This window comes from Rosa rugosa, chromosome 3 (genome assembly GCF_958449725.1).
Source record: "Rosa rugosa chromosome 3, drRosRugo1.1, whole genome shotgun sequence".
NCBI lineage: Eukaryota > Viridiplantae > Streptophyta > Magnoliopsida > Rosales > Rosaceae > Rosa > Rosa rugosa.
In genome coordinates, this window is record NC_084822.1 from 54,337,137 (window position 1) to 54,360,330 (window position 23,194).

The 23,194-nt window shown below is 38.2% G+C and overlaps 5 protein-coding genes and 1 non-coding gene across 7 annotated transcripts; 4 read left to right on the forward strand and 2 right to left on the reverse strand.

Moving 5' to 3' along the window:
- Positions 1-2,945: 2,945 nt before the first annotated feature.
- Positions 2,946-5,266, forward strand: LOC133741301 (proteasome subunit beta type-6). The gene is made up of 8 exons (XM_062169235.1): positions 2,946-3,146; positions 3,244-3,320; positions 3,413-3,468; positions 3,571-3,643; positions 3,749-3,860; positions 4,353-4,426; positions 4,760-4,834; positions 4,951-5,266. Exons 1-8 carry the CDS (start codon positions 3,026-3,028, stop codon positions 5,086-5,088), a joined length of 726 nt encoding a protein of 241 aa, XP_062025219.1. The 5' UTR covers positions 2,946-3,025; the 3' UTR covers positions 5,089-5,266.
- Positions 5,267-5,418: 152 nt separating this feature from the next.
- On the forward strand, positions 5,419-7,385 carry LOC133741302 (AIG2-like protein D). The gene is made up of 5 exons (XM_062169237.1): positions 5,419-5,744; positions 5,858-5,930; positions 6,017-6,109; positions 6,578-6,661; positions 7,146-7,385. Exons 1-5 carry the CDS (start codon positions 5,608-5,610, stop codon positions 7,269-7,271), a joined length of 513 nt encoding a protein of 170 aa, XP_062025221.1. The 5' UTR covers positions 5,419-5,607; the 3' UTR covers positions 7,272-7,385.
- A 412-nt stretch (positions 7,386-7,797) lies between these two features.
- On the reverse strand, positions 7,798-16,843 carry LOC133741300 (L-arabinokinase-like). The gene is made up of 29 exons (XM_062169234.1): positions 16,339-16,843; positions 16,146-16,253; positions 15,998-16,066; positions 15,812-15,895; positions 15,581-15,657; positions 15,375-15,441; positions 15,075-15,132; positions 14,891-14,958; positions 14,743-14,805; positions 14,469-14,522; positions 14,274-14,376; positions 14,084-14,193; positions 13,604-13,723; positions 13,461-13,517; positions 12,989-13,164; positions 12,743-12,911; positions 12,173-12,256; positions 11,471-11,596; positions 11,146-11,276; positions 10,994-11,075; positions 10,774-10,861; positions 10,264-10,307; positions 10,081-10,176; positions 9,876-9,952; positions 9,091-9,291; positions 8,842-9,007; positions 8,543-8,614; positions 8,179-8,382; positions 7,798-8,063 (listed from the first exon to the last, which is right to left on the reverse strand). The coding sequence occupies exons 1-29, from the start codon at positions 16,444-16,446 to the stop codon at positions 7,944-7,946; spliced, it is 2,982 nt and encodes a 993-aa protein (XP_062025218.1). The 5' UTR covers positions 16,447-16,843; the 3' UTR covers positions 7,798-7,943.
- A 1,206-nt stretch (positions 16,844-18,049) lies between these two features.
- Positions 18,050-18,172, forward strand: LOC133741589 (small nucleolar RNA snoR77). The gene has a single exon (XR_009862033.1). It is a non-coding gene; the product is annotated as a small nucleolar RNA snoR77 (small nucleolar RNA).
- Positions 18,173-18,440: 268 nt separating this feature from the next.
- Positions 18,441-19,966, reverse strand: LOC133738287 (uncharacterized). Of its 2 annotated transcripts, none has more exons than XM_062165796.1 (4): positions 19,807-19,966; positions 19,509-19,652; positions 19,172-19,430; positions 18,441-18,977 (listed from the first exon to the last, which is right to left on the reverse strand). In XM_062165796.1, the coding sequence occupies exons 1-4, from the start codon at positions 19,867-19,869 to the stop codon at positions 18,631-18,633; spliced, it is 813 nt and encodes a 270-aa protein (XP_062021780.1). In that variant the 5' UTR covers positions 19,870-19,966; the 3' UTR covers positions 18,441-18,630. The 2 variants fall into 2 exon arrangements, with proteins under 2 accessions (XP_062021780.1, XP_062021781.1); XM_062165797.1 differs by having other exon boundaries at positions 18,926-19,064.
- An 829-nt stretch (positions 19,967-20,795) lies between these two features.
- Positions 20,796-21,517, forward strand: LOC133741486 (uncharacterized). The gene is made up of 3 exons (XM_062169382.1): positions 20,796-21,004; positions 21,104-21,244; positions 21,343-21,517. The coding sequence occupies exons 1-3, from the start codon at positions 20,879-20,881 to the stop codon at positions 21,427-21,429; spliced, it is 354 nt and encodes a 117-aa protein (XP_062025366.1). The 5' UTR covers positions 20,796-20,878; the 3' UTR covers positions 21,430-21,517.
- The last annotated feature ends 1,677 nt before the right edge of the window (positions 21,518-23,194 follow it).

Sequence of the window (23,194 nt, forward strand, 5' to 3'; positions counted from 1 at the left end):
TCACTCTGTCACCGCTCAGGCACCCTACGGCTTTCGTTGCTCACATTTTCACTTTTAGTACTCCAACCAAGTAACCGTATTCAATCTAATGCGTATTTAGAAAGCAATTCACTTTTTGTTTACTGATTTGAATAGGGACTAACTTAAGAATTGTTGACATGAACAGCCCATGAAGATAACTGTGATAGGCTTGCAAATGAAGTGAGGAATGTACTTGGAATTGTTGGGAAAGGAATTCCAAAGGATGAAGTTGACAGGACCAACCCACATCCCACTCAAGTCCCACATTCCAGCCATTCAATTGCATCCACTTCCTGAAGCCATCGGCATGGACTCGTAGTCTCATAACATCTGATAACTGAGGAAAGAAGAAAGATGAAGTTGTGGAGTTGAGGAGCCTGTGCCCATGGCCAATCAAATTTATCCCGGCCAGTTAGATTTCAGATTCTGCACACAAAACGTTGTCTTTGGTCATAAAGACTGGTTGCTAAAATCTGACCATCTCCCATTTGCTCCCATCACCATGGCATGGCGTATGTCTGTGTGGTAGAGTCTGCTAACCAAAAAACAAGAGAAAACAAGGAAACAATCTAAAAATACTTCATTTCATTCATGCCCATCACAGAGTTCCCAGTATAACATATAAAGGGGGGTCATTCAGTTGGGCTAAACCCAATACAAGATAGTGGGTTAAAACAGTGAAAGCCTAACACTGTGATGCTCTAATAATCAATGTTTTAAAACGCTGAAGGCGTACCCGAGGCGTTTTCGGGAGAGCCTTGCAGCCTTGAGGCATAAGGCGCATAAGGCGTAAGCCTTACGTATTAATCACCTATATTCATGTAATTTCTACTCTTATACATACCACATTATGATTCAACCAAAAGAACATGAATTCACTCACAATAAATGAAGTACTAGAAGCATATGATTCAACAAAATTACCAACATAAAATGAAATCAAGGATTTAAAGTTCAAACACCAAAGATCAAGAACAAATGTTGAATCTGAAAATGCCACCAGTATTTTTTTGATCACAAAACACACACAAAAAGTACTTCAACTCCCCCGGAATTGGTTTAGTCCATTTCCAAGCATGATCTTTCTTTGTTGTCCCACTAGTAGTAGTACTAGAACTCATTGTTGCTGCAGTACATAAAAAAAAAAAATTTGAGACATTCAGGTCTGATTCTATCACACAAATCGAAGAAAGTTGTGAGTAAAATGCTTTACTATGTTTGTGTTTTCTAATTCAAAACCTTCAACACACCAAATAGTTAAAGATGTTGGATTCAAATTTATGGTTTCTGTTGAAAATAATTCAGATATGAATAAGTATGGCCTGTGTCATGTAAGTGCTAGCTTAAAAACCAAAGTAAGACTACAAAAGTAACAAGCTCAAACCTACGTTTCTCCGCCTGTGTTATGATTAGAAGTTTTCTATTCATTCTATTCCAACTCCATCTCTTCTATCTCAATCTATTGTCCTGCACATCCATAAACATACTCCTCTCACCCATCTCACATTCTAACAGTGGTAATGTCTAACAGTCTCTCATATACAAATGCTTCTGTTGTTCAAGATGAATTTTAAATTTCATTTTCAAAGTTGTTGATTTGCATTCATACACAAACCTATAACAGCAGTGTGCCACAAAGGTAAACCGAAAAGACAATATGAAATGAAAACCCAGAATTGATCATCTACAAAACAGAGTTTATCTCAATGACCCATAATTCAAAATCAAACAGAGTTTTGAAAAAGAATTTACCCCGGAATTGGTTTGCTACAGTTGATGTGGGTGTTGTTGTTGTTCTTATTGTTCCTCTTCAAGTCTGCAAATCGAACTCCAAGTCTGCAAATCGAACTCCAAAATCCAAATCGAACCCGAAGGCTGCAAATCAAACTCCAATAATCGAACTCCCAAGTCTGCAACTCGAACTCCTTGGTCTCCTTTACAGCCAAATCGAACTCCTTGGTCTCCTTGACAGCCAAATCGTTGAGAAAGATAATGGGTTGATTGGGTTCTATGAGAAACAGAGAAGGGGAGGCTTTGGAAGTGCGAAACAGAGAAGGGGAGGCGCTGATGTAGGCTGCTCAATGTCGCGACCTAGATAGGTCTTTAAACCTCAGTACCCAAAATGACGTCGTTTCAGAAAAGACCCAAAAAAAAAAACCACGCTGCGCGTACGCCTACGACGCCTCAAGCGTAGTTTTTTACGCCTTTTGTGCCTTGCTCGCCGCCTTCTCAGCGAAGCTGACTCAATTTAGGTGCTGATTTTCGCTTTTTAGGCCTCAGGCGCGCCTCAAGGCGCGTTTTTTAATTCATTGCTAATAATCGCTTTTAGCTCTTAATTCACAATCTCTCAGGTTCAACGTATTTCATTAACGAATACAATTCAAACACACTCTCTGATAACTAATAATCCATCCTCTATCAAGTATGTCCGAGCACAACAATTATACCAGTGATCCGAATTCAAACTCAGTGTCATTCAAGAGGCCACCACGTACTTCTGAACCTGACATGTAGCAGCAGTTCAGTATAATGACGGTTTTGCCCTTTGGTTTTTTCCTTCAGTATAAAAACTTGGTCATATCGTAACAATTAAACTTTGACAGTTTGACCAACAAGTGGTTCGTTTTAGTTGTAAAAGTAAATCCAACGTGGTTATAACAACTCAAAATAGATATTGATTTCCCAAATTATAACTAGTGCTACATTTATAACGGAAATTTGATACTGTGACATTTGACGTAGTAGATGACACATCATCACTAACAATGTTTCGGGTCCAAATCCTATAGATGAGTGGGTTTAGGCCTAATACACTGTTTCCCTTGCAAGCCCAACTTGAACCCACAATACACACTATTTTTCTCTTGGGCCCAAACGCAAATAAGAAACAACTTGTTGAGAAAGTCAGTCTCAATAAAAAAGATCAAAAACCCAGAAGTCAGTGAAAAACCAAAACCTTGATTCCTTTCATTCCCCTCTCTCTCTCTCTCTCTCTCTCCCAGCTATGTCTCACTCATCAATGGACGATATGAACCTCAACGCCCCTCACTCCATGGGCACCACCATCATCGGCGTCACCTACGACGGCGGCGTCGTCCTCGGCGCTGACTCCCGAACCTCCACTGGTCAGTCGCCGCATCAAAACCCTAACTTTTTCTGCTTGAAATTTTCTAAATTCATCGCCATTATTGTTTGATTTGTAATTCTGTGTGCTGTTTATAGGTGTCTATGTTGCGAATCGGTGCTCGGATAAAATCACTCAGCTCACGGATAATGTCTACGTCTGTCGCTCTGGATCGGTACGATTCTCATCTTCGTTACTGCCTAGACCTTATTTAATTTGTTGTCTTTGATCGAATTTTTGAGTATCTGGAGTTTTCGCAATTTGCAGGCTGCAGATTCTCAGGTTGTTTCCGACTATGTGAGGCACTTTCTTCATCAGCACACGTTAGTCTTTTTTAGCCTCTGTGCCTTTTGTTTCACGGATTTGTATTGCGGTTCGGGTTTAATGGTTTCCTGGATTTTGTTTGTGTATTTGTGTTTGTACAGCATTCAGCTAGGGCAGCCTGCTACTGTCAAAGTTGCTGCTAATCTCATCAGGCTACTGTCCTATGGCAACAAGGTTAGGTTTGGTGAATTTCTCGCTTATTGATACTATTGTGTGAGCTTATTTTTGTAGTTCAATTACTTGTTTGGGGTCTAAACTGTTGTTTTTTGGGCTTGGCAGAATATGTTGCAAACTGGGTTGATTGTTGGAGGCTGGGACAAGTACGAAGGGGGAAAGATTTATGGAGTTCCTCTTGGCGGCACAGTAATTGAGGCGCCATTTGCCATTGGAGGTATGCATGCTAAAGCCTTTTATGACCTGGTTGTACAATTTCCATTTCACTAGAGGGAGTAGACATTGTGTGAGTGAGTTTGTCTCTGTACAGTTTGGGTATGTAAATTCTAGTACTTGAAGCAAAACAGTACAGCATATTGTTAATTGGTTGGAATTAGATCTTTTAGTGAGTAATGGTCTCGAGTTAGAATACTTGTGAACTTTATGGATTATCATCAACTTGGATTTGGCTAGTATACGTCTGGTTGCTAATGTTAGATGTGCCTGAATTACATGCCAAGAATTCATCTTGTGGTTAATGAATCTGGCTTGTATCTACTGCATTGAAGGCTCAGATTAGGATGTCATTGCCCTGTTCTCTCTATATCGTGAGAACTGATTTCAACAGCATGCTTTGGTTATAACTGGATGGTGATTTCCACTTTATAAGGGAGGTTCAACACGATACTTTTGCCTGTGGTTTGACCTAACATATTTTTCTGTGTTATAGGTTCTGGCTCCAGTTACTTGTATGGATTCTTTGATCAAGCATGGAGAGAAGGAATGACCAAGGACGAAGCGGAGGTATGAGTCTCTTGATGTTTGAAGTTTATTTGTTCAGTAATTAGCTTGATACAAATTATTCATGAAAAGTACTCGAGTTTCATGGGTCTTGACCTGGTCTTACTTTAATCCCCTAAATGACTTGAATGCTTTACATGGAAAAAAAATTAAAGGAGATTAGTACTAAACTTTTTCATTTTATGGATCCATTACACTACATGTAGCTAGTGATGATATCTTTCAATCTTCTGCTGTGATAGTTTGATGTTCAGTAGTAAACTAATGGAAAAAAAGGATTGCTTTCTTTACGGTCCTTCTGCAATTTGTTAACAGCTCTTTTGTGCCTTATTGCAGAAGTTGGTTGTGAAGGCAGTTTCCCTAGCCATTGCACGAGATGGAGCCAGTGGTGGTGTTGTCCGCACTGTTGTGGTATGTTTTCTATCAAACACTAATTGTGATTAAGCAGGTCCTAGCGTATTTGTTTGCAACATACATGACCATGAATTGACCATTTGGCCATTCCTTTTGTTTGCATGGTTTTGCAGATTAATTCTGAGGGAGTTAAAAGAAATTTCTACGCTGGCGACACACTGCCACTGTGGCACGAGGAGTTGGAGCCCCAGAATTCTCTGCTGGACATCTTGGCTGCTGGTGGTGATGGCCCTGCCCCTATGAACGAATGAGGATCTTGCCACCACCAATAGGCTTCTGGCTACAGTCGATCAATTCCTTCAATTTAAAACTTTTGTTTGCTGTAGCAGATGATATTGAACTCCATGGAAAATTGTTCTATGCTTGTGATTTAGCTGTATGCTGGGGTCCTCTACAAATGTTAGTAACTACTGTGACTTTTGTTGTCAACTCTATTCTTGATATCAAAACAGTTAAACTCGAAAACAGGAAAATCCTCAACGCCATAAACCTGCTCAGATTGTTTAGCACACACTGCTAGCATCTGTAAAGCTCATTTATCTTTAAAACACACAACTCTGTGCTAAACAAATATTCCTCGTGAGCTATTATGGTTCTCTATTAGAGACTGCTCCCGATAAATAATCGTCGTGTACCAAATGTATTGTTATGCAATTCAGTGAATCTGTAATGTCGTATTATGAATTCGATGTCGTATGCCGTATGCATGAAATATGAGGTCCACTGCTCCACTCCTTTGAGTTTCTTCTTAGTCATCAGAAAGGAAAGAGATGAGTTCAGTGGCGATGGCGAACTCTCCGAGCGCCGTCCACAACGTGTTTGTCTACGGCAGCCTGATGGCCGAGGACGTCTGTCGAGTCCTCTTAAATCGAGTCCCTCAATCCTCTACTGCTACCCTCAATGGCTAGTAAGTCTCGCTCTCTCTCTCTCTCTCTCTCTCTCCCGAAATGAATTTCTGGCTTTTGTACGTGTTTGAGAGAAGAAATGAAATTTCAATGATTAATCTGGAATGTGTTGTAGTCATAGGTACAGCATCAAAGGACGTGTTTATCCGGCGATTCTCCCCGTCGAGAATAAAAAAGTTACCGGAAAGGCAAGGTCTCTCTGATCAATTCTAGATAACAATTTCATGATCGGAAAACGTTTTGATTGTATTGAGAGACTGTGGCTTTTGTGCAGGTGTTGTTAGGCATCACAGATCCTGAATTACATATTTTGGATGAATTTGAGGATGTTGAGTATCAGAGGGGCACTGTTGAGGTCTCTTTGATGGTATAACACTCTCTTTGCTCTTCTTCAAGTGCCAGCTGGCATTTAACTTGCAATTTTGATGCATTTTATGTGATGCAACTGGACTGCTTCAGAAACTTTTCATCACTGATTTCCTTTGAATTTTGTGTCTTCGATGAGATGAGCGCTTTTGAGGTTCTCTTTGATGGTAAAATCGTATATTACTCTCATATTTTAGATCAAGATCATATTACTCTTTTTGGACTCTTTACAAACTAGTATTAAGGAGATGATGATCTGGAAAAAAGTGGTGTGAAGCTATGAATTGGTGTAATGAGTAGGATTCCAAGGCTGAGACAACTTGCAATTCTGATGCAGTTACGGCCTTGGGGAAATATATGTCCTGTGGTCTTTGGATGATATTTGAATCTGTGATACTATTTGTGTATACCTATAAATTTGTGCTTTTGTTGGGAGTGCTGAAAATAGAGGGTGATGATTTCTTTGCAGGATAGTTCTGAGAACTTAAGAGTTCATACTTATGTTTGGAGTGACAAAAATGACCCAAACTTGTATGGAGAATGGGATTTTGAGGTAAATCTCTATCATTCTTAGGACCAAAAACTACATAAATGTATTGGAAGAAATTTCATTCTTTGTTTGACCTGCTACATCGTTGTAATCATTATTTTGCATTGATATAAACGCACTTAAAGAGTTAAAGACATCTTCAGGTGTAAAAACAGGATCGGGTACTGGCAATGCCACTGTATTGTTGAAGCTTCATGTAGTGTGTTAATAAGTGATTAAACTTAGACTACTGTTGCCATGGAATAATTACATAAATCTAAGTATAATTATGGGGTTATTGAAAAGGTATCCGATCAAGCATGTCTTCCATTACTCCAGTGTCTAGCACTTTACTCTGAAACACGCTGATCCATAGTTTTTGCTTGATCTTAAGATTAAGAGAGCCCAGTAACAGTGTAGAGCTTTCACCTGTTTTTTTTTTGTGCTTTCTTCACTTCTATTTAGTTGTCTGGTTTCTTAGTTGTTTTAACTCCTTGAAAATGGCAAGGTATGGAAACAAAGGCACATGGAAGATTTTATCAAGATGACTTCTGGTTTCATGGAAGAGCTGGAGCAACCCGAATCAAAGCCTAGAGTTGCAACATATGAATCCTTTTATCAGCAGGATGGCTAGAAATCCTCCAATGTCATGATTTTATACTCAATTTGAAGATTCTGATCAATTTAAACTTCTATTATATTCTATCATCAATATAATGGGTATTTTAAATTAGATTTCCTTTTGTTATATTTCTGTTTTTGAAAAAAAGGATATATCTAAACAGGAGTAGAAATCATGATTTGGACAAAAAAAATTTTTTTCACTTTTTTTTTATTTTGAAGAAAGTATTCTATTGATTGGAGTTTGAAAAACACATTATTTTGCATTTATACCTGTATTTTGCAAAATAAAAACGGCAAGTTTGTATTATTGGGTTCAAATGAATTCCCTAAACCCAAATCCCAAATTAGTTACTCATGGAAAACACAGCTCCAAATCCCAAATAAGAACCCCCCCAGTTCAAGAATAATTACCATCTAATTGCTGCAAATTGATCAGGGACAGGTTAAATTTGCAGTTGGACTGCAAACAGTAACAGCAATTAGTTCAATATTATCACTTTCTTTTGAAAAATCAAAGCAAACTGCAAGAAACGAAATTATTTATGAATTTTGGACTTTGATTATTATTATGAACCAATATTGCCAATAGGCCAACAAGTCCACTAGAGAGTTGTACTTGCAGAGGTTTTTAAAATTAACCAAATTCTCGAAGATAATATATATTTTGATTTGCTTTCCACTACTAGTTCAGCTTGACAGAGCGGCGCCGGATTCTTAGATGCCCAAATTTGCCTGCACCTGGTGATGAGCCCTCAAAAATATATGGCAAATACCCAGTTGCAGCTTTGTATCTCTGCTGAATCTGGAAAGTCGAAATGATCAAGGTCAGTGATTCAACTGAATATGGATAATCATTCTACCAATAAAATTGACCTTCCATCTTTTAAGGAATGTTAGTCTTTTGCGGAGAGAATTACCTCAAATATTTGTTGGCTGCTCTTCAGGCAATTCCTGCCAACCGCGCAAACTGTTCCGCCAGAACCTCCACCTGTAATCTTTGCTCCATATAATGCCCCACCATCTAATTTAGATGATTTACTATGCTGCATCTCTTGCACCAACTGTACAAGCCTATTTGTTCCATCGGAGCCGAGTCCACAGGCACTGTAGCTGTAGTGGCACTGCAAAAGAGGATTATGTTCAGCATTTTAGATTCTGCAACTGAATAATAAGGGCATTATGATTAAAGCTAGTGCTTGATTGATTTTACTTCAATCTAAGAAAAGTTGGACACTTCGCAGCCCACAAGTAGACCTAGATTTGTCCTTGCTTCGTGCATACCTGATACAATAACTCTCCAAGAGCCGTAAGCTGATCATCTGAATTTGCAGATGTTAGAAGTGCTTTGAATGCCTACACGGCAAATAACAAGGAAAGAAACAAGTAAGCTGATCCTGTCCATCATAAGTTCGTAACAATAACAAGAAACAGATAAGCATCTTATGACAATTCCTCTTCAATTTGTACTTGTGCTCGTGATTCAATGCTTACACTTGGCCCAAAACAAAAATGAAAACCATCACCTACAATGTATGGCAGAAACTGTCATAAGATGTCTAATAAACAAATCGACTACTAACCTTAACTCGGAAATTTTCATATATAGGATGTCTAGTAGGTGCTCTCACTCCATAGATACGCTTTGGATCAATAACTGTAACTGGGTCACCATGATCAGCATACTTCTCCAGAAAAGCCTCACCAAGTATGGACTCGGGAAGTATCTTAACATAAAGAGCATCGTATCTGAACTCGAGTTACAAGTCAATGAATAAATAAACCTTTATAGGACCAATACAATATTTTAAATCCTTGTAAAAGGAACTTACCTATGAGGTGACAGGTTGCACAAATAATCTAATGAAGCTTCAGCTTTAGGCAGTTCAAAACCATCATCCTCTAACTCGTCAAGATTCATCCCATTTCCATTTGACAATGATCGAGACATAATCGTAGAAGCTGTAGACTTTATGATCGTCCGACCCATAAAGGCACCTACTCTAACAGATCCATAATCCGCACCACCAACACTATGCAAGAAGAACAAGCCATACATGAGTAAATCATCTTTTTTTTTTTTTAAGGACATGAGTAAATCATCTTTATGTTTCCTAGGTTCTTCTAAAACTATTATAATTTTGATAATGAGATAGAAGATCTTCAGTACTTACTCTTCAAAAAAATTTGTGTAGTAAGTCATATGAAAAGATATTAAAATACAACCACTTTTAACGTAGACTTCATGAATGGTTCAAAACCTTGCCACCTTTTGGACCAAATGATAAAATATGAAAAAGTCGTTCTTCATAGATTTAGATTTTTCACTGTTGAATTGTAACTTTGTGAAATTTTCAAGGAAACTTATTGAGCCTAACACAAGCAAGAACTAGTCTAGAGTGTCTAGACTATATAGGATACTGATGTAAAGTATACATGATCATTTTTGCACATCTATTCATTATATAGGAGAAAGAAAAACAATAGTCACTCATAATCAAAGTTGCACTGTTGCAGGACAGAAATTAGCACCATTTGGATTTAATAATAATACCTCTACAGCATGAAACTATTGCAGCATAATAATGCAAAGTAGACATAATTACAGAACTCCTACCTGTGTCTTATGCCTGAATCGATTCCCCAAAATCGGACGTGGCCAGGAATTTCTACAAGCCCAAGTACCTCAGCAGGCTGTACAAGAAGCAAAGTTGACATGATTTGTTGATATTTAAATGCAGGAACAAATAGGTTCGACATGATTTCTTAATATGTAAAATGCTGCAGCAAAGTTGCTATCTTCCGCATTGACAATGGGTTACCTGGCACACCATTGCAAGAAGCTTGTTAGCTTCACCACATGCAGAAGTCATTTGGTCCATCACACCACACGGAGCTCCAACAATATGATTCTCCACCTATTTAAGAGCAATGAACATTAATTAGACATAGTAAATGGACAAAGAAAAGGGTTTGGATGTCGTCAAGTTAGCTAAAGGTGCAACCTTCTGGCAAAGCAAAGCAAGATCTCTGGGACTGATGCTTAATCCTACAATGTAAACAAGAAGGCTTCAGTCATTTCTTATTGCACAAATGGCCAGATGGCTCTTTTTCTATTGGTTACTTTATTGAGCCTCACTATACAGAAACTGAAAGTATCTGACAACTTTCTAATAGATCAAACAAGATAACAAATCAGTGTGATATCAGAATTAATAAAACGGCAATAGAATTACACATTCATTTTTCAAAACTGCCATGCCTTTATTTTTCTTGGGCTTTGGATAGTTAACACAAACTTCCAGGAGTATGTCATCATGTGAATCAAAGTCAAATATGAAGCCTTTTCATTTTATTAACCAAACTAGGTTTGTCTAATTTAACAGATGATTTCATCTTCCTTCAAGTATTATCAATAAGCTTATTACAGAAGCAAAATAAATATATTTTTAATAGCCAAGAAAATTAATTTGAAGATTAAGCTGAACTCTCAAATATTTGAATCGTAGATGTACCATGGGCAGCAGCTATAGCAGACATTGTAGCAACCTCCACCGAAGCAGAAGAAGAGACACCTTTGCCTTCCGGAACTAAAGAGGATACCTGTATGTTATGACACGTCAATGCAGTCAAAGAACTATTTGTAAGAAAATAAAAGAGAGTAGAGCAGTAAACCCTATAACAGCACAAGTCTTGCGGTAGCAGTGAGTAGAGACATATTCAAGTGGCACTCACCAGCAAACTAATGCTCTCCTTAAAGCGTACACCTAGTTCTGTCATTAAAACCAGAATGACACCCGCAACATATGCTGCCCACCTATAATTAAAACCATGTAATTATTATAACATTACAGATACAAACAAATTAAACCAAGAAGGCAACCTACTTTTGAGACGGATCTTGTGAAAAATATATTTTTGCTTTCTCATATGACATTGGATGATCTCCGTCCATAAAATCAGATAGATCCATGTCAAAAGTAGGACTACGATTGCTCAACTCTGAACCATACGAGACCTGTTGCAAACAATACCTTGACATGGTAAACATCCACTAGGCTGAAAAGTACGAACTAAGTTTAAGTTCTGTTCAGGAGAAACTACATCTACGCTGACCCTTTTTCTTCAAATCCCCAAAGATGAACATAAAAAACCCACTTCCTGTCTAAGGAAAGACTTGAAGAAATACTGATTCTCAATGCTTATACATACAATTTGCAAGACAGGTGTTGAGCTTTGTCCTTTGGCTTCCTGCCGAGCCAGGGCATGCTTCCAGAGCCTGTGTTTACTAGGTTGATGTCTCTGTACAGCAACATGGCAAGCTTCTCTTATGGGCATCTGTGAGAGAGAGAATCATATGAAACAATAGGGAGGAAAGACCACACCAAAAGCAGCTCCAGATCACCATATATCAATCACGGAAGGCATATTTATTTCAAATGACACAGAATTATAATGACATCAGGCACCGCAAAGTCCTTTTTCCATAAGAGTAACTTTGACACTAAGGTTTTCATTATTCAAAAATTTCGATTATTCTTTTCAATATTTTGCATGCTTCCAATTTGTCTAACCCAATGCCACAACGGAGCTTTCCATTCATTATTCAAATGCCTTCTCCATAACTCCATTTCAGACCAAAACAAAAATGAAGTAATTTCGAGTTTATCCAGTTCCACCATGCAAAACCCTCAACCTAGCCCCCAAAATGAAAGTATAAAGTTGTTTTGCCATGTCACTCCAACATGCAAGAAAAGGAAGGAAAATACCTCACAACACTTGTGACAACCCAAAGAGCATTTTGTGGTATTACAGTACATAATTTATATTATCTCTATATTGATATCTGTACATGTGTAAGAGTAGGCTTATGAAGATAGAACAACTAATAACCATCAAAGAAAGAGATGGAACCTGCAAGACAAGGCTTCCTGAATAGTCAGCAATCCCACCCATTACATCTAATCGTCCAGGTGCTCTTGCCACAAAAATTTCTTCCTGTACCCAAAAATTAAAAACAATATTATTCTCCGAATAAACTAAATTAGTAAGACTATTTAACAGTGCTACTTATAGACCAATACTAGTGTTACATTTTTCTGTCTAACCGAGCTGTTAGAATTTCTATTAAAAGGAAATTAAAAAAACGCAAACAAATACCCTATGTGTCATGGTCATGGAGAATGCATGTTTGACATATTACCATATGCAAAACATATCAGAATAAACTAAACCACTAAGATTGCTTACTTAACACTACTGTCAAGCAGATTACTTGACCTTAAATAGTCATTTATAGACCAAAATATAATACAAAATGCAGATACACCCATCATGTCACGGAGGATGCATAATAAACAGATCACCACATGAAAATAACTAAGAAAAGTTACTAAGTCATCTGCATCCTTTGTAGACATTTGCTGATATGGTGAAAATAAGACTATGAATAAACCTATGAGCTTGAGTTGAAATAAGAGAGACCTCCCAATTGAAGAGTCCGGCTGCAGCCTTCCGCTCTCTTATCTGCCGCTTCTCAGTAGCTTTTTCAGATTCATATGCAGAATCTAGTTCTGCCAAGCTCTTCAAAAAAGTCATTGTATCGGAAAGACCTTGAAGATCTCCATGAAGAATCTCAAAGTCTTCAATGCATCTAATATAAAAATTGGTTGCTATTAAAAGAAATATCCAGTTAATTTTTACAAAAGCACACTAATAGAAGATGCATACGAGTTCATCAGGGAGCTCTGCTCGTCATTCTCACTCATTTGACAAGTTGGTGATCCAATTCGAAGTTCAGTTTCAGCATTTGCATACCATTCAGGAATGGCCATATCTCGTCCAGGGACCCTTTGAAGTTGATACCCAAGAATTATAGCATCACGCAACCTTCTTGCCCCACTAAGCTACATTTCAGCAACAGAAGAGTGTAATCAGAATATATCAATTTCATTCCCTTTTTTTTTTTTTTTTTTTTGCACAATTTTCCTATTAATTCAAATACCGTGGAATTGTGCCATAGTATAGTGCTAATTTTGTTCCTTTATTTTTGTTTTTCATTAGGGTGTAAATAAACCAGTCACAGCTACAGCCCGAAGTTAATGATAACAAAACTGTTTGGTACTGATGTTTCAGACATCTACTATTAGATTTTTTTTTTCCGCCTTCAAATTAGCAATGAAATTTGACACATTTGAATTACCTTATCTGATGCCCAGTTTTTCCCAATAGCTGTTTCTTGAAGGACCTGAGCTGCCACCTAAAATTTCAAATTTTCATATTACTACACAGATGCTAAACTAAGTTGTATAACTAATTACTGGTGTGTAGCAACAAAGAAGGTACCTCACCACCATTGATGCCTCCTTCATAGCAAGGTTTTAAACTGATTGCACGCTCAAGGTAAGGTCTCCAATGACCAGTGAGCAAATCTCTCCTAATCATCTCAACGCCAGATTGATAATGCTGTTAAATAAATTCCCAATAATCATCAAATGTTTGACCAGAATGTTAAAGAGAGAGGCAAAAAGAATGATGACAACGAACAGACACAGATGAAGAAATAGAAAAGGTATCTGACTATTAGAAAGCCAAACCTGCCTTTAGGTCACTTCCCCAAAATATAAACTACCTTATATCTTTAATTACATAATTTAAATTACTCAAACTAATGATTGAAAATGTCAACACTAGAGAGAATTACTCACAGAAATTGAGTAAAAGAGAGGGTAAATGATATTTGTCTATGTGCATGAAGTTCCCAGTACATTTCAGAAAAATGGGGGAGAGGAAGATTTTGTTGCTTAACAAATAGATGAAACGTACCTCAAGCATATTTCTCAAAAAAGGTTCTTCATTGAAATAATCTCTGCGTACGAAGACAAATGGTAACTTGAATGCAAGGGCTTCACTCACAGTGCCATATCCAATTTTTCCTGAAATAGCAGGAACTCGAATAAATTTTATCTCTATCAACTTAATGTAGCTCAGCCACCATTAAAAGTCTCAAACTTACCCAGCATACAATCAGATGCTGCTATAATATCAGGTGTATAAGCATCTTTTGCAAGCTTCCTAAAATTTGGTGGAAGCTCCTGGCTGTCAGAAGCACCACAAACCTGAGTAAAAAATAATAAAGGTTTTTTTAGTAAGATTATTTAAGCAATTCTAGTCAGAAAAAACATGTAGAAAATATGATATGAAGACATACCAGGCCAAGCCATCCAGGGGGTAAAAACTCCTCTTTCAACTTCCAGCCTGATGGCTGCAAATTAGAGACACAAGTATACAAACTACAATTAGTAAAATATGGAAGTTAATTCACAAAGTGGTAAATCATATTGGTATACTAAGGCACAGTAAGATTAGTATTATAGATTGAACAGTATAAATTCACCAAGTAGTGTCTGCGCAATCAAACACAAGACTTCAATGATTGTATAACTAGAACGTACAATTTAGTAGCTAAGTCATCCATGGTATACCTGTCCACCAAAGTTGAGAATGACTAATTTGGCATCTTCTTCAATTCCTAGTTCCTTTCTCACCTATATCCAGGAAAACAGTGAGCAACTATACACTCAACTCAATTGAGCAATTGAAAGACTTTATGAAAGATTCTGGGACTAAAACCTCTTTGCGGGATCTGTGCAACCTCCTCACAACTAAAGGTACGTCAATTACATCACGGAATGCAGGCACTGCAAACATAAAAATAAAACATAAGAAAAATCCTTAGTAAACCCTATAGCCAAAGAGAGAAAGGTAATAAAGACAGGGAAGCCACTGTCTTTAGGGTTGTACAAAAACCACATACTTGGGCAGTATCCTGGGAGGCGGATCAGGAACTCACAGTGAGAATAATCTTCTGCTATCTATATTCAACACAAAGAAAGTTACCACAGAAAATATCAGATTTGAGGATGCAACCAGTATGATATCAAATCAATAGCGTGAGAAAACAACCCAATAACTTTCATCAGTATGATTCACAACCTATAGGTGATATATAGAGATATGGACAGATAATATCAAATTAAGGATGCAAGCAGAAGATGACTGACAAATTATAAAAACAAAAAGTGCATGATTCAATGTGAAGAACATGACAGATCACCTGCCAAACTATTGAACGATGATGACTTCCGGCTGCCATGACATATTCTGCATAGATGAAGTCCCAGCTGTAGAGAGAAAAGTTTTCACAAATCTAAAATGATTGTACAACTCACAAAATGGGTCACGAACATCAGTTCATAATATGCATTCACATTTGAAATCTACAAGAGTTTGAGTAAAGAGAATGCTGGCATTGACAATTACCTAAAGTTAGTGACACAGACGGAGCGAATTCCAGCATCAGCTGCAGCTCGGCACGCAACTGGAACAACATCCGAGACCTGTTCTTGCACAATTGTAACAAACTTGATTCAACATTCACCAAAGTATGAACATAATTACAATTACAAGCTCCGCTGATTCAATCTTAAGCCTAATATCGGAAAGGCTCAAACTTCCAACCAATAACAAACAGCAAAGGAAGCATTTGCTTACCACCAGGTCAGCTTTGATGGAGGTCAGCCACTCTACTTCAGTTTTCAATATAGACTCCCTTGGCACCACAGCCGTCTCCGAGTACTAGCACAACCAAGACAAGACAAAACAACACAAACATAATTACAAAAAAAAATCGAAATTTGTTATGATCTCTATCCAAAGGCTCAAACTTTGTATGTATACCTTCTCCAAAGATGCAAGGCGATCCACTGTTAAGGCATCCGCCTGAACCGCTCCACAGTCCAGCAGCACCTAAATTCAACACAAATAACTAAACTAGCATTGCACTATTCTCCAAATTAACATGAAACTTGGCCTCCGAAAATCTTACCTTGCGAATGAAGAGTCGAGGCGAGTGTACCTCCGACGTGAAAACAAAGTCCGGAGCTCCGGTGACCACGTGGACGTCATGCCCGGCGAGAATCAGGTGACGCACCACCTACCAAAATCATCGCATTTTGTGGTGATCGTGATCAGCCAATCTAGAGTGAAAAGAAATTGAGAGAGAGAGAGAGAATCGGAACCTCGACGACGCGAGTGGCGTGGCCGAAGCCGTGGCCGGTGACGTAGTAAGCGAAGACGAGGTGGTTCCTGGACGCGGAGACTCCGTCGGCCTCTTCCTCAATCCTCATAGCTCCGTCCGTTTGACGTAGTAGTAAGAAAAGAATGTGATCAAACAGTGACTGGGACTGGGTTTGAAATATAGATAGAGACACGGTAATTAATTGTAATTATTTATGGAGAATCAAAATCAAAAGATACGGATTGGATTGGATTGGATTGGATTGAATTGAGAGGATAAACACGGTTCCGATGTCATCGGGACACTTTTAACTCGTCACTGATGATCTTCCTCTTCTTCTCTTCTCTCCTCTCTTCTGGGTTGAGTTAGCAACACGTCACTGCCACGTCAACTCAACGGACTACTGATCCCTAATGATTTACCTACCATTTCAAACTCGCACGTTCCCTACAAATTCGCTGGGGCTTTTCTTTGTTGGCATTTTTGGATAAGGATCGTCTGAATTTACCCTTTTTTTTTTTTTTTCTTTTTCCTTTTTTTTTCTTGTACGGCATGAACAGAGAATGCAAGAGCTCTCGATTAAGAGATGCTGGGGGTGCAATGGCTTGTCGAGTATGTTATATTTCCTATGAGGTATCCCAACGAGCAATCATACGAGTCGAGTATATTCTAAGAGGATTTCAACATCAACTCAAAACTATTATTCTTGTGCTCTTCTTCTTTTCTTTTGCTCTTTATACCAATAATGTCACTAGAGTTAGTTGCATCATGAATAGTCAAATGGTTCTTTCTTTCTTTACCATAGAATATACACATTACTGTTTTTTTTCTCATAATCAAACTATTTTGTCATGGTAAGAGCTGGTTAAGAACTCACCAATAATCAAATCTTCTACTCTCATTCAAATGCTTTTTTTTAGGAGAATCTAGTTGACAACAAGCCTAACGTTCGGCTTGTTTATCTAATCTAGTCAAGCCTCTTAGCCTCTTATATATCTAATCTAACCAAAACATGTTAACCACAAGTTAAGTGAACATGTGACATGTCTTTCCCGTCCAAAATCCAAAGAAGATATACCAATTCAGCCCAATGAAGTAAAAACGGAAGAATACCAGTGGGCCGGCTCTTGGGCTCCCAATGAACTAATTTTATCAATCGGGTCGGGCCTTCAAAGACCAGTACAGAGCCTTAGGGCGGTCTCATCTCTCTATATATATATAGGTACTCGTGGACCTCCCTCATCACTCATTCTAGGGTTTATCAGGTCTGCGCCGAATTTGTCTGCGGGAAAACTCTCCCGTCTCCATGATCCACAAAACGCTCCTCCTGATTGTGAGACTCAGGCACCTGTTGTGAATCATGGAGATGGGGCATCTTTCTCAAACCCAGATCTTGTAGTGATTGATATTCCTTTTGTTTGAGTTTTGGTGAAAATCCAAGGAGATTTATGGGGCTGGAGTTTGACTCTTTGGCTATTATCACCGTTCCATAGAGATGAATGCAGCTTCCCTATATCAATCTCTCAACCTTTCCACACATAAATTCGCCGGCTTTTCATGCTGGCGGGTTTCCTGTCGAGGCTGATACATTTTAGCCCCCAATTGTTTAGATTTTGGGTCTTCGTTTTTGTGTTTGCTATTTTCAAATAAAAGAAAACGTTTGGTGTTTTCAAATTGTATGAACGAATAGTGTTTGATTCGAGTGGTAATTCAGGCAACCCCTTTGCGATGACAATGGCAAAGGAGGTGTTTAGCTGCTCGTAAAGTAAGTTCTTTTGCTCTTCAGACTTGCTGAGATGACTCTTTGAAGCTGGTCTAGTAAGCATTAGTACATTTTATCTTGTTTACAAGGTTTAGTATCTGAAACAAAGTTGCTTTGGTGAGTCCAAATTTGCAGAATGCTTCGTTTTGATCATCTATCAGATCATTCTTGGTTGCATGCTGTACTTAATTGTGGTCTTGGACCCATAGTTCTCTTTCTGGAATATGATTCTATTAGCTTTGCAATACATGGCAAAAATCAATGACATTTCAGAGCCATTCATGACAAATGTACCCTAAAAAGATAAGGGGAGCTCTGAAAACAGAACAAGTAAAAGTCTCTGTGTAACAAAATTCTCCTCCAAAATGTTGAAGAACACACTAACAACATAATTATGAACCGGAGAACTGGTAATACAATCTTCCGAGTACAATTCTACCAGGGAAAGCAGTTCAACATGGTGCTACTAGCTACCAAGTGTCTTCCGATTACAATTCTACCAGGAAAAGCAGTTCAACATGGTGCTGCTAGCTACCAAGTGATGGGGGTGATAGTGTTATTGAGCAGCTGTGGCTCCATACAATGGAGTTGTTGCTGTTGCTGCCAGCGTTGTAATTCAAAAGATCCATCCATCATAACACCTAACTCAGAAGATTTAGAGCCATCAGAACTGTTATCATCTGTGTCCATCATTTCAACTTCTTCAGCTTGCATTGGCTCCGAAAGACCGGCTGCCTGTGTCTCTGAACTTGAGTATGGAGGCCAATTAGATTCAACCCAAGGAACAATAGCCAAACAGCCATTTGAATCTTCTCTGTCACTTTGCTCAGCCTCTACTGGTTTTGACCACTTTAAACTTCCCTGTGTAAAGATATGGTCTGCCGGAGAGAGATTGATCAGCATTTTACAATTCAGAATCATCACCAAACATGAAGAGAACACTTTCTGGGACACTAAATATTAAGCTGTAGCAGTTAAGCATTTCGAAATCATCAATCATGTATAATTGAAGCTCCCAAATGAACACAATATGAAGCAAAATCAGCTCATTAACAGCAATATAGAGTCTCACCTCTTAAACCCGGAATCAAGTCCGAATTCACAATGATAGAGAAATCATTGGAAGCAGGAGTCTTGTAAAACGTATTCGCAGGGTTGTAGAGCACAAGAGCCTTCTCATTTTCCTCAGGCAATGCCAACGGCTCCATCGGCAAAGCCCCTTTCTGCATCTCGCTGGGGCATGCCAAGGCCTGTTCCTGTGCTAGCCTTTGCTCCAAGGCCTCAATTCCACCACTCTGGTCTTCCGCCATAGTCGAAAACAAATCAGCATCCTACAATTCCACAGCAATAATCAAAACTTGCCCATCCAAAACTGTAACAAGAATTCAATTTAGGGTTTAGGGTATTACCAGTCGCCTGGATTTAGAGAAATGAGGCGACAAGTCGTCGAATGCTTCTTTTCGCTTCAAAGGCCGATTCTGTGGTGGCGTTTGATCAAGCACCTGGAATGCACTACTTCCATCTCCGTTCACGGCTCCGATGAAGTTAGCATCCTAAATTCCACAACCAAAAATTAGAAAATCGCCGATTGAAAATAACAACTTTCCCGAAACGGAAAGATGCGATTAGAATCCATATCCATAAACCCTAAATTGCAGAGAATTGGAATCTAAGAGAGCGAAAAATTAGCGAGTGCGGAGTGCGCACCAGTCGCCGGGACTTGGATGACGGAGACGACATGTCGTCGAATACGAGGTCTTTCCGCTTCATCTTCTTCTTCGCCTCCAAACCCCTAAATCAAGAGAGAAGATTTCTTCGCAATTGGCGCCGTCTGTTAATTATTTGGGGGATTTATAATTTGGATTGGTATTTGGGATTTGATTTTCTACTGGTTTTAAGGGGCAAGTTCTCGGTGGTTCTCTGGAAGTTTCTTCATCTTTCCCGCTCCCGCCCGTAATATCCGGACAAGGCCCAATGCTGTGTAGCCCAACTACTAGAGTCATCCTTCTCACTAGGGCCCAATTTACAAGGCCCAGTTTGATTGCTGGCAAATGACAACAATATTGCTAGGGAGGTTGGTGAATGCGAGAAAAAATTTAGGGTAAGAGAATGGACGTTGCTTTGTAGTTTTGCTCAAAACACTAGTGACCTTGTAGATTTGTTTCAAACTAGTAGTTCGAAAGATAAAGATTGTGCAGTTGTACCTTCGTTTCAAAGTTTGAAGTTCAAGGTTTAAAAAGATAAACATAGTGAGTTTGTATAGTGGTTTATGTGTTGAAGTTAAGCTATGAGCTTAAGACCTATCACTAGCAACCATAGCTTATACTAAAAGTTAAGGCTCGTAAGGATTACCTTACGTTCGAACAAAATAGGTTTCTCGATAATAGTGTAATGAATATTAGATTAAAACTTTTGATTGTTTATCTTGTCAGACAGTCTGACATGTTATGTTGTTAGATTGTCGATACATATAGATAGTTCTATAAGTTAACTATAAAAAAATAGCACAATGCACATCTAATACTCGTACATTCCTCATCATATCCATTCTATGAACAAAATTGGTTGGGAAACAAAATGCAAGGAGCTCCGGAAGAGAGAGAACACGAAGAAAATCCCTCCCAGGGAAACAAGTTTGCCAGGAGAAATGGCAAGTCCGGTAATATTTGCAAAAGTTGGATGGTAATTGCGTAATTTGGAGACAGATATGGAGGGAACTGTTATCGGATAACGAAGGCGACACTCTGCTCTGTTCTGAGAGGAACTCATTCCTACTCCAATGGCGTCGATGATGTCTGTCTCCCACTGGAAACTCAGCTCTTTACGGACTATGCCACTGCCACCGTCAACGACGAGTCGTTTTCCGAAGCGCGCGCAATGCTCACCAATCAAGCAAGAACCAGAGGTACACTGATTTCCATTCATTTTTTTTTCCACTCCTGAGCTTCAATCAGTGCCCAGAACGACATGTTGTTTAAAATCTGACTGACACTAGTCCAGTTAGGTTGATTCTTCTTCTGCAGCAATTTTGTGCGAGCCTTGCAATGGCAAAGGGTGGTTACTCTGTGATTTCTGTAAAGGACAGAAAACCAATGTGAAATCTGACTCTAATAGGACCTATCGGCGTTGCCCAACTTGTAGAGCCGTAAGTGTGATTTTCAATTTTGCAATTTTTACGCACACCCGAAACAGATTGAAGTGAAAGATTTCATTTCATTTTTATGGTTGAAATTATTGGTGCAGATTGGGTATGTGCTGTGTTCAAAGTGTAAGGTCTTCAAATGTGTCACATTCCCAAATTACAATGATGGTGAAGAGTTGTCTTTTTGAGCTTCAACAGCTTTGTGTTCACTTTTTCAGGTTCTCTTTTTACCCTACATTGTAATTTCTTTGATGAAATGGGAAAACCATTTATCCATGTAATTTTAGTGGCTCCTCATTTTCCTAATGAAAAGTTGAATGCTTGAATGCCTATTATTTGTTGGTTGCAGAATGTATATATAAAAGATTCCATCTTGGTGCCAAACTTGTATGAATATTAGAACGATATATGTACACATGAAGTATCTAGAGTCCATCTTGGTGCCAAACTTATATGTGCAAGTTGGTCTTATATAGTATCTGAAATGCTGCAGCATAATGAAGTCAAATCTAGCTAAGTTTCAGTTTCATTTGGTTGCAGCTAGTTTTTTATTTGAACCAGTGGATTTCTTTTGGTATGATGGCTAAATTCTCAACAAGGTAAATGTAAGTAATTGAACCTAGCAATATAAATCTGTGATACACTTTTACTAATACTAAGTTGATTTCGAGATTTTTTTTTGTCTGTTTCAAATTATGGATCCACTGGAATTTGCCTCTTTTTATTTTCATTTCTTTGTTTGCTTGAGTTTAGTTTTTAGTGTCATAAAGGAAACTGAGATAATCCAAACAGTAGAAGCTGCTTCTTTTGGTAATCACATTGATAGATCATGTTCTTATTAGCAAATCAGTTTTCTCTGTAGTTTATTGGGTTCAAATAAACCCAATGACACAGATTTTAATATTAAATGACAACTAAACCTCCTGTTTAATGGCACATATGAATATCCAAAGTACTAGCTGTACTTTCAAGTATTACATTGCAAGTTGCAATCAAAACTATAATCTTTGAGAGACACAAAGATTTGGTGTTAGTGCTGGTTGATTAACACATGGATCCAGATTCACTATCCAGATTTGATATGGGTTTTTATTATATTTCATAACAAGGTGGATCTTTAACGATTCTGATGTACCTTCATGTTCTTGTAAGAAATCCAACATTTTGATTTGTCCTGTTTGATGGATACTGATTAAGATCACAACTGTAGTACCAGGTTTTCCCAAAACTAATTGCCAGGAATTATGAAACTGAAACTGTATTTCATGTGATTACTATTAAGCTTGTGCTACTTGCAAACTGGACAGTCATTTTCATTGGTGCATCATGTGATCCTTCATTTTACTGGATCTTACTGTTTATTATTTTAACTTCAACTTGCATTAGTTTTCCCAAATTCAAATGGCTTCCTGGAGTTTGACACAGAAGGATGCATGTGAATGAACAAAGAGAGGTTGTGAAAATCTGCCAATGTGATTTGATTTTAGGTTTTTACTTATTCAACCGCAAATGGGTGCAATATAATGAATCGTACGTTATATCTTTAAATTGAACATTTGCTTAGGACTCGTATAAAAAAATAATAAATAATAAATAAAAAACATTTGTTTAGGACTTTCTATATCAGAGACATAGGATAGCGTACTCTGCGGGTTTCTATGCTTATGATGGCTTGATGGTTTCAGCTATGTTGGAGATGATCCAAAATAGTGGTTTGGTGACGACAAATTTGCATGGAATGAAAGTAATGAAAATTTATGACTGTTGGAATAGGACAATGCATTAGGTGCTAATTGTACCGAGTCAGTACTGATTGCCAAATCTAGCTGTGTCTTATAATTTATATTACATATGAGCATTTTCCAAAGCACATGAACTTGTCCTGACACATATGGTTAAACATTTTGTTGTCCCAGAGAAATGTTGACCAAGAACCATTTCTTTTCCATGAAG

Coding starts and splice junctions, on each gene's coding strand:
- LOC133741301 (XM_062169235.1), top strand. CDS start 3,026: ATGTCTCACTCATCAATGGACGATATGAACCTCAACGCCCCTCACTCC. Junction 3,321..3,412: donor ACGTCTGTCGCTCTGGATCG/GTACGATTCTCA, acceptor CGCAATTTGCAG/GCTGCAGATTCTCAGGTTGT. Junction 3,469..3,570: donor CACTTTCTTCATCAGCACAC/GTTAGTCTTTTT, acceptor GTGTTTGTACAG/CATTCAGCTAGGGCAGCCTG.
- LOC133741302 (XM_062169237.1), top strand. CDS start 5,608: ATGAGTTCAGTGGCGATGGCGAACTCTCCGAGCGCCGTCCACAACGTG. Junction 5,931..6,016: donor ATAAAAAAGTTACCGGAAAG/GCAAGGTCTCTC, acceptor GCTTTTGTGCAG/GTGTTGTTAGGCATCACAGA. Junction 6,662..7,145: donor ATGGAGAATGGGATTTTGAG/GTAAATCTCTAT, acceptor GAAAATGGCAAG/GTATGGAAACAAAGGCACAT.
- LOC133741300 (XM_062169234.1), bottom strand. CDS start 16,446: ATGAGGATTGAGGAAGAGGCCGACGGAGTCTCCGCGTCCAGGAACCAC. Junction 14,194..14,273: donor AGCATCTGATTGTATGCTGG/GTAAGTTTGAGA, acceptor CTGCTATTTCAG/GAAAAATTGGATATGGCACT. Junction 13,165..13,460: donor AAAACTGGGCATCAGATAAG/GTAATTCAAATG, acceptor GCTGAAATGTAG/CTTAGTGGGGCAAGAAGGTT.
- LOC133738287 (XM_062165796.1), bottom strand. CDS start 19,869: ATGAAGCGGAAAGACCTCGTATTCGACGACATGTCGTCTCCGTCATCC. Junction 19,653..19,806: donor CATCCAAGTCCCGGCGACTG/GTGCGCACTCCG, acceptor TGTGGAATTTAG/GATGCTAACTTCATCGGAGC. Junction 18,978..19,171: donor CTTGATTCCGGGTTTAAGAG/GTGAGACTCTAT, acceptor TCTCTCCGGCAG/ACCATATCTTTACACAGGGA.
- LOC133741486 (XM_062169382.1), top strand. CDS start 20,879: ATGGCGTCGATGATGTCTGTCTCCCACTGGAAACTCAGCTCTTTACGG. Junction 21,005..21,103: donor CAATCAAGCAAGAACCAGAG/GTACACTGATTT, acceptor TAGTCCAGTTAG/GTTGATTCTTCTTCTGCAGC. Junction 21,245..21,342: donor GTTGCCCAACTTGTAGAGCC/GTAAGTGTGATT, acceptor TTATTGGTGCAG/ATTGGGTATGTGCTGTGTTC.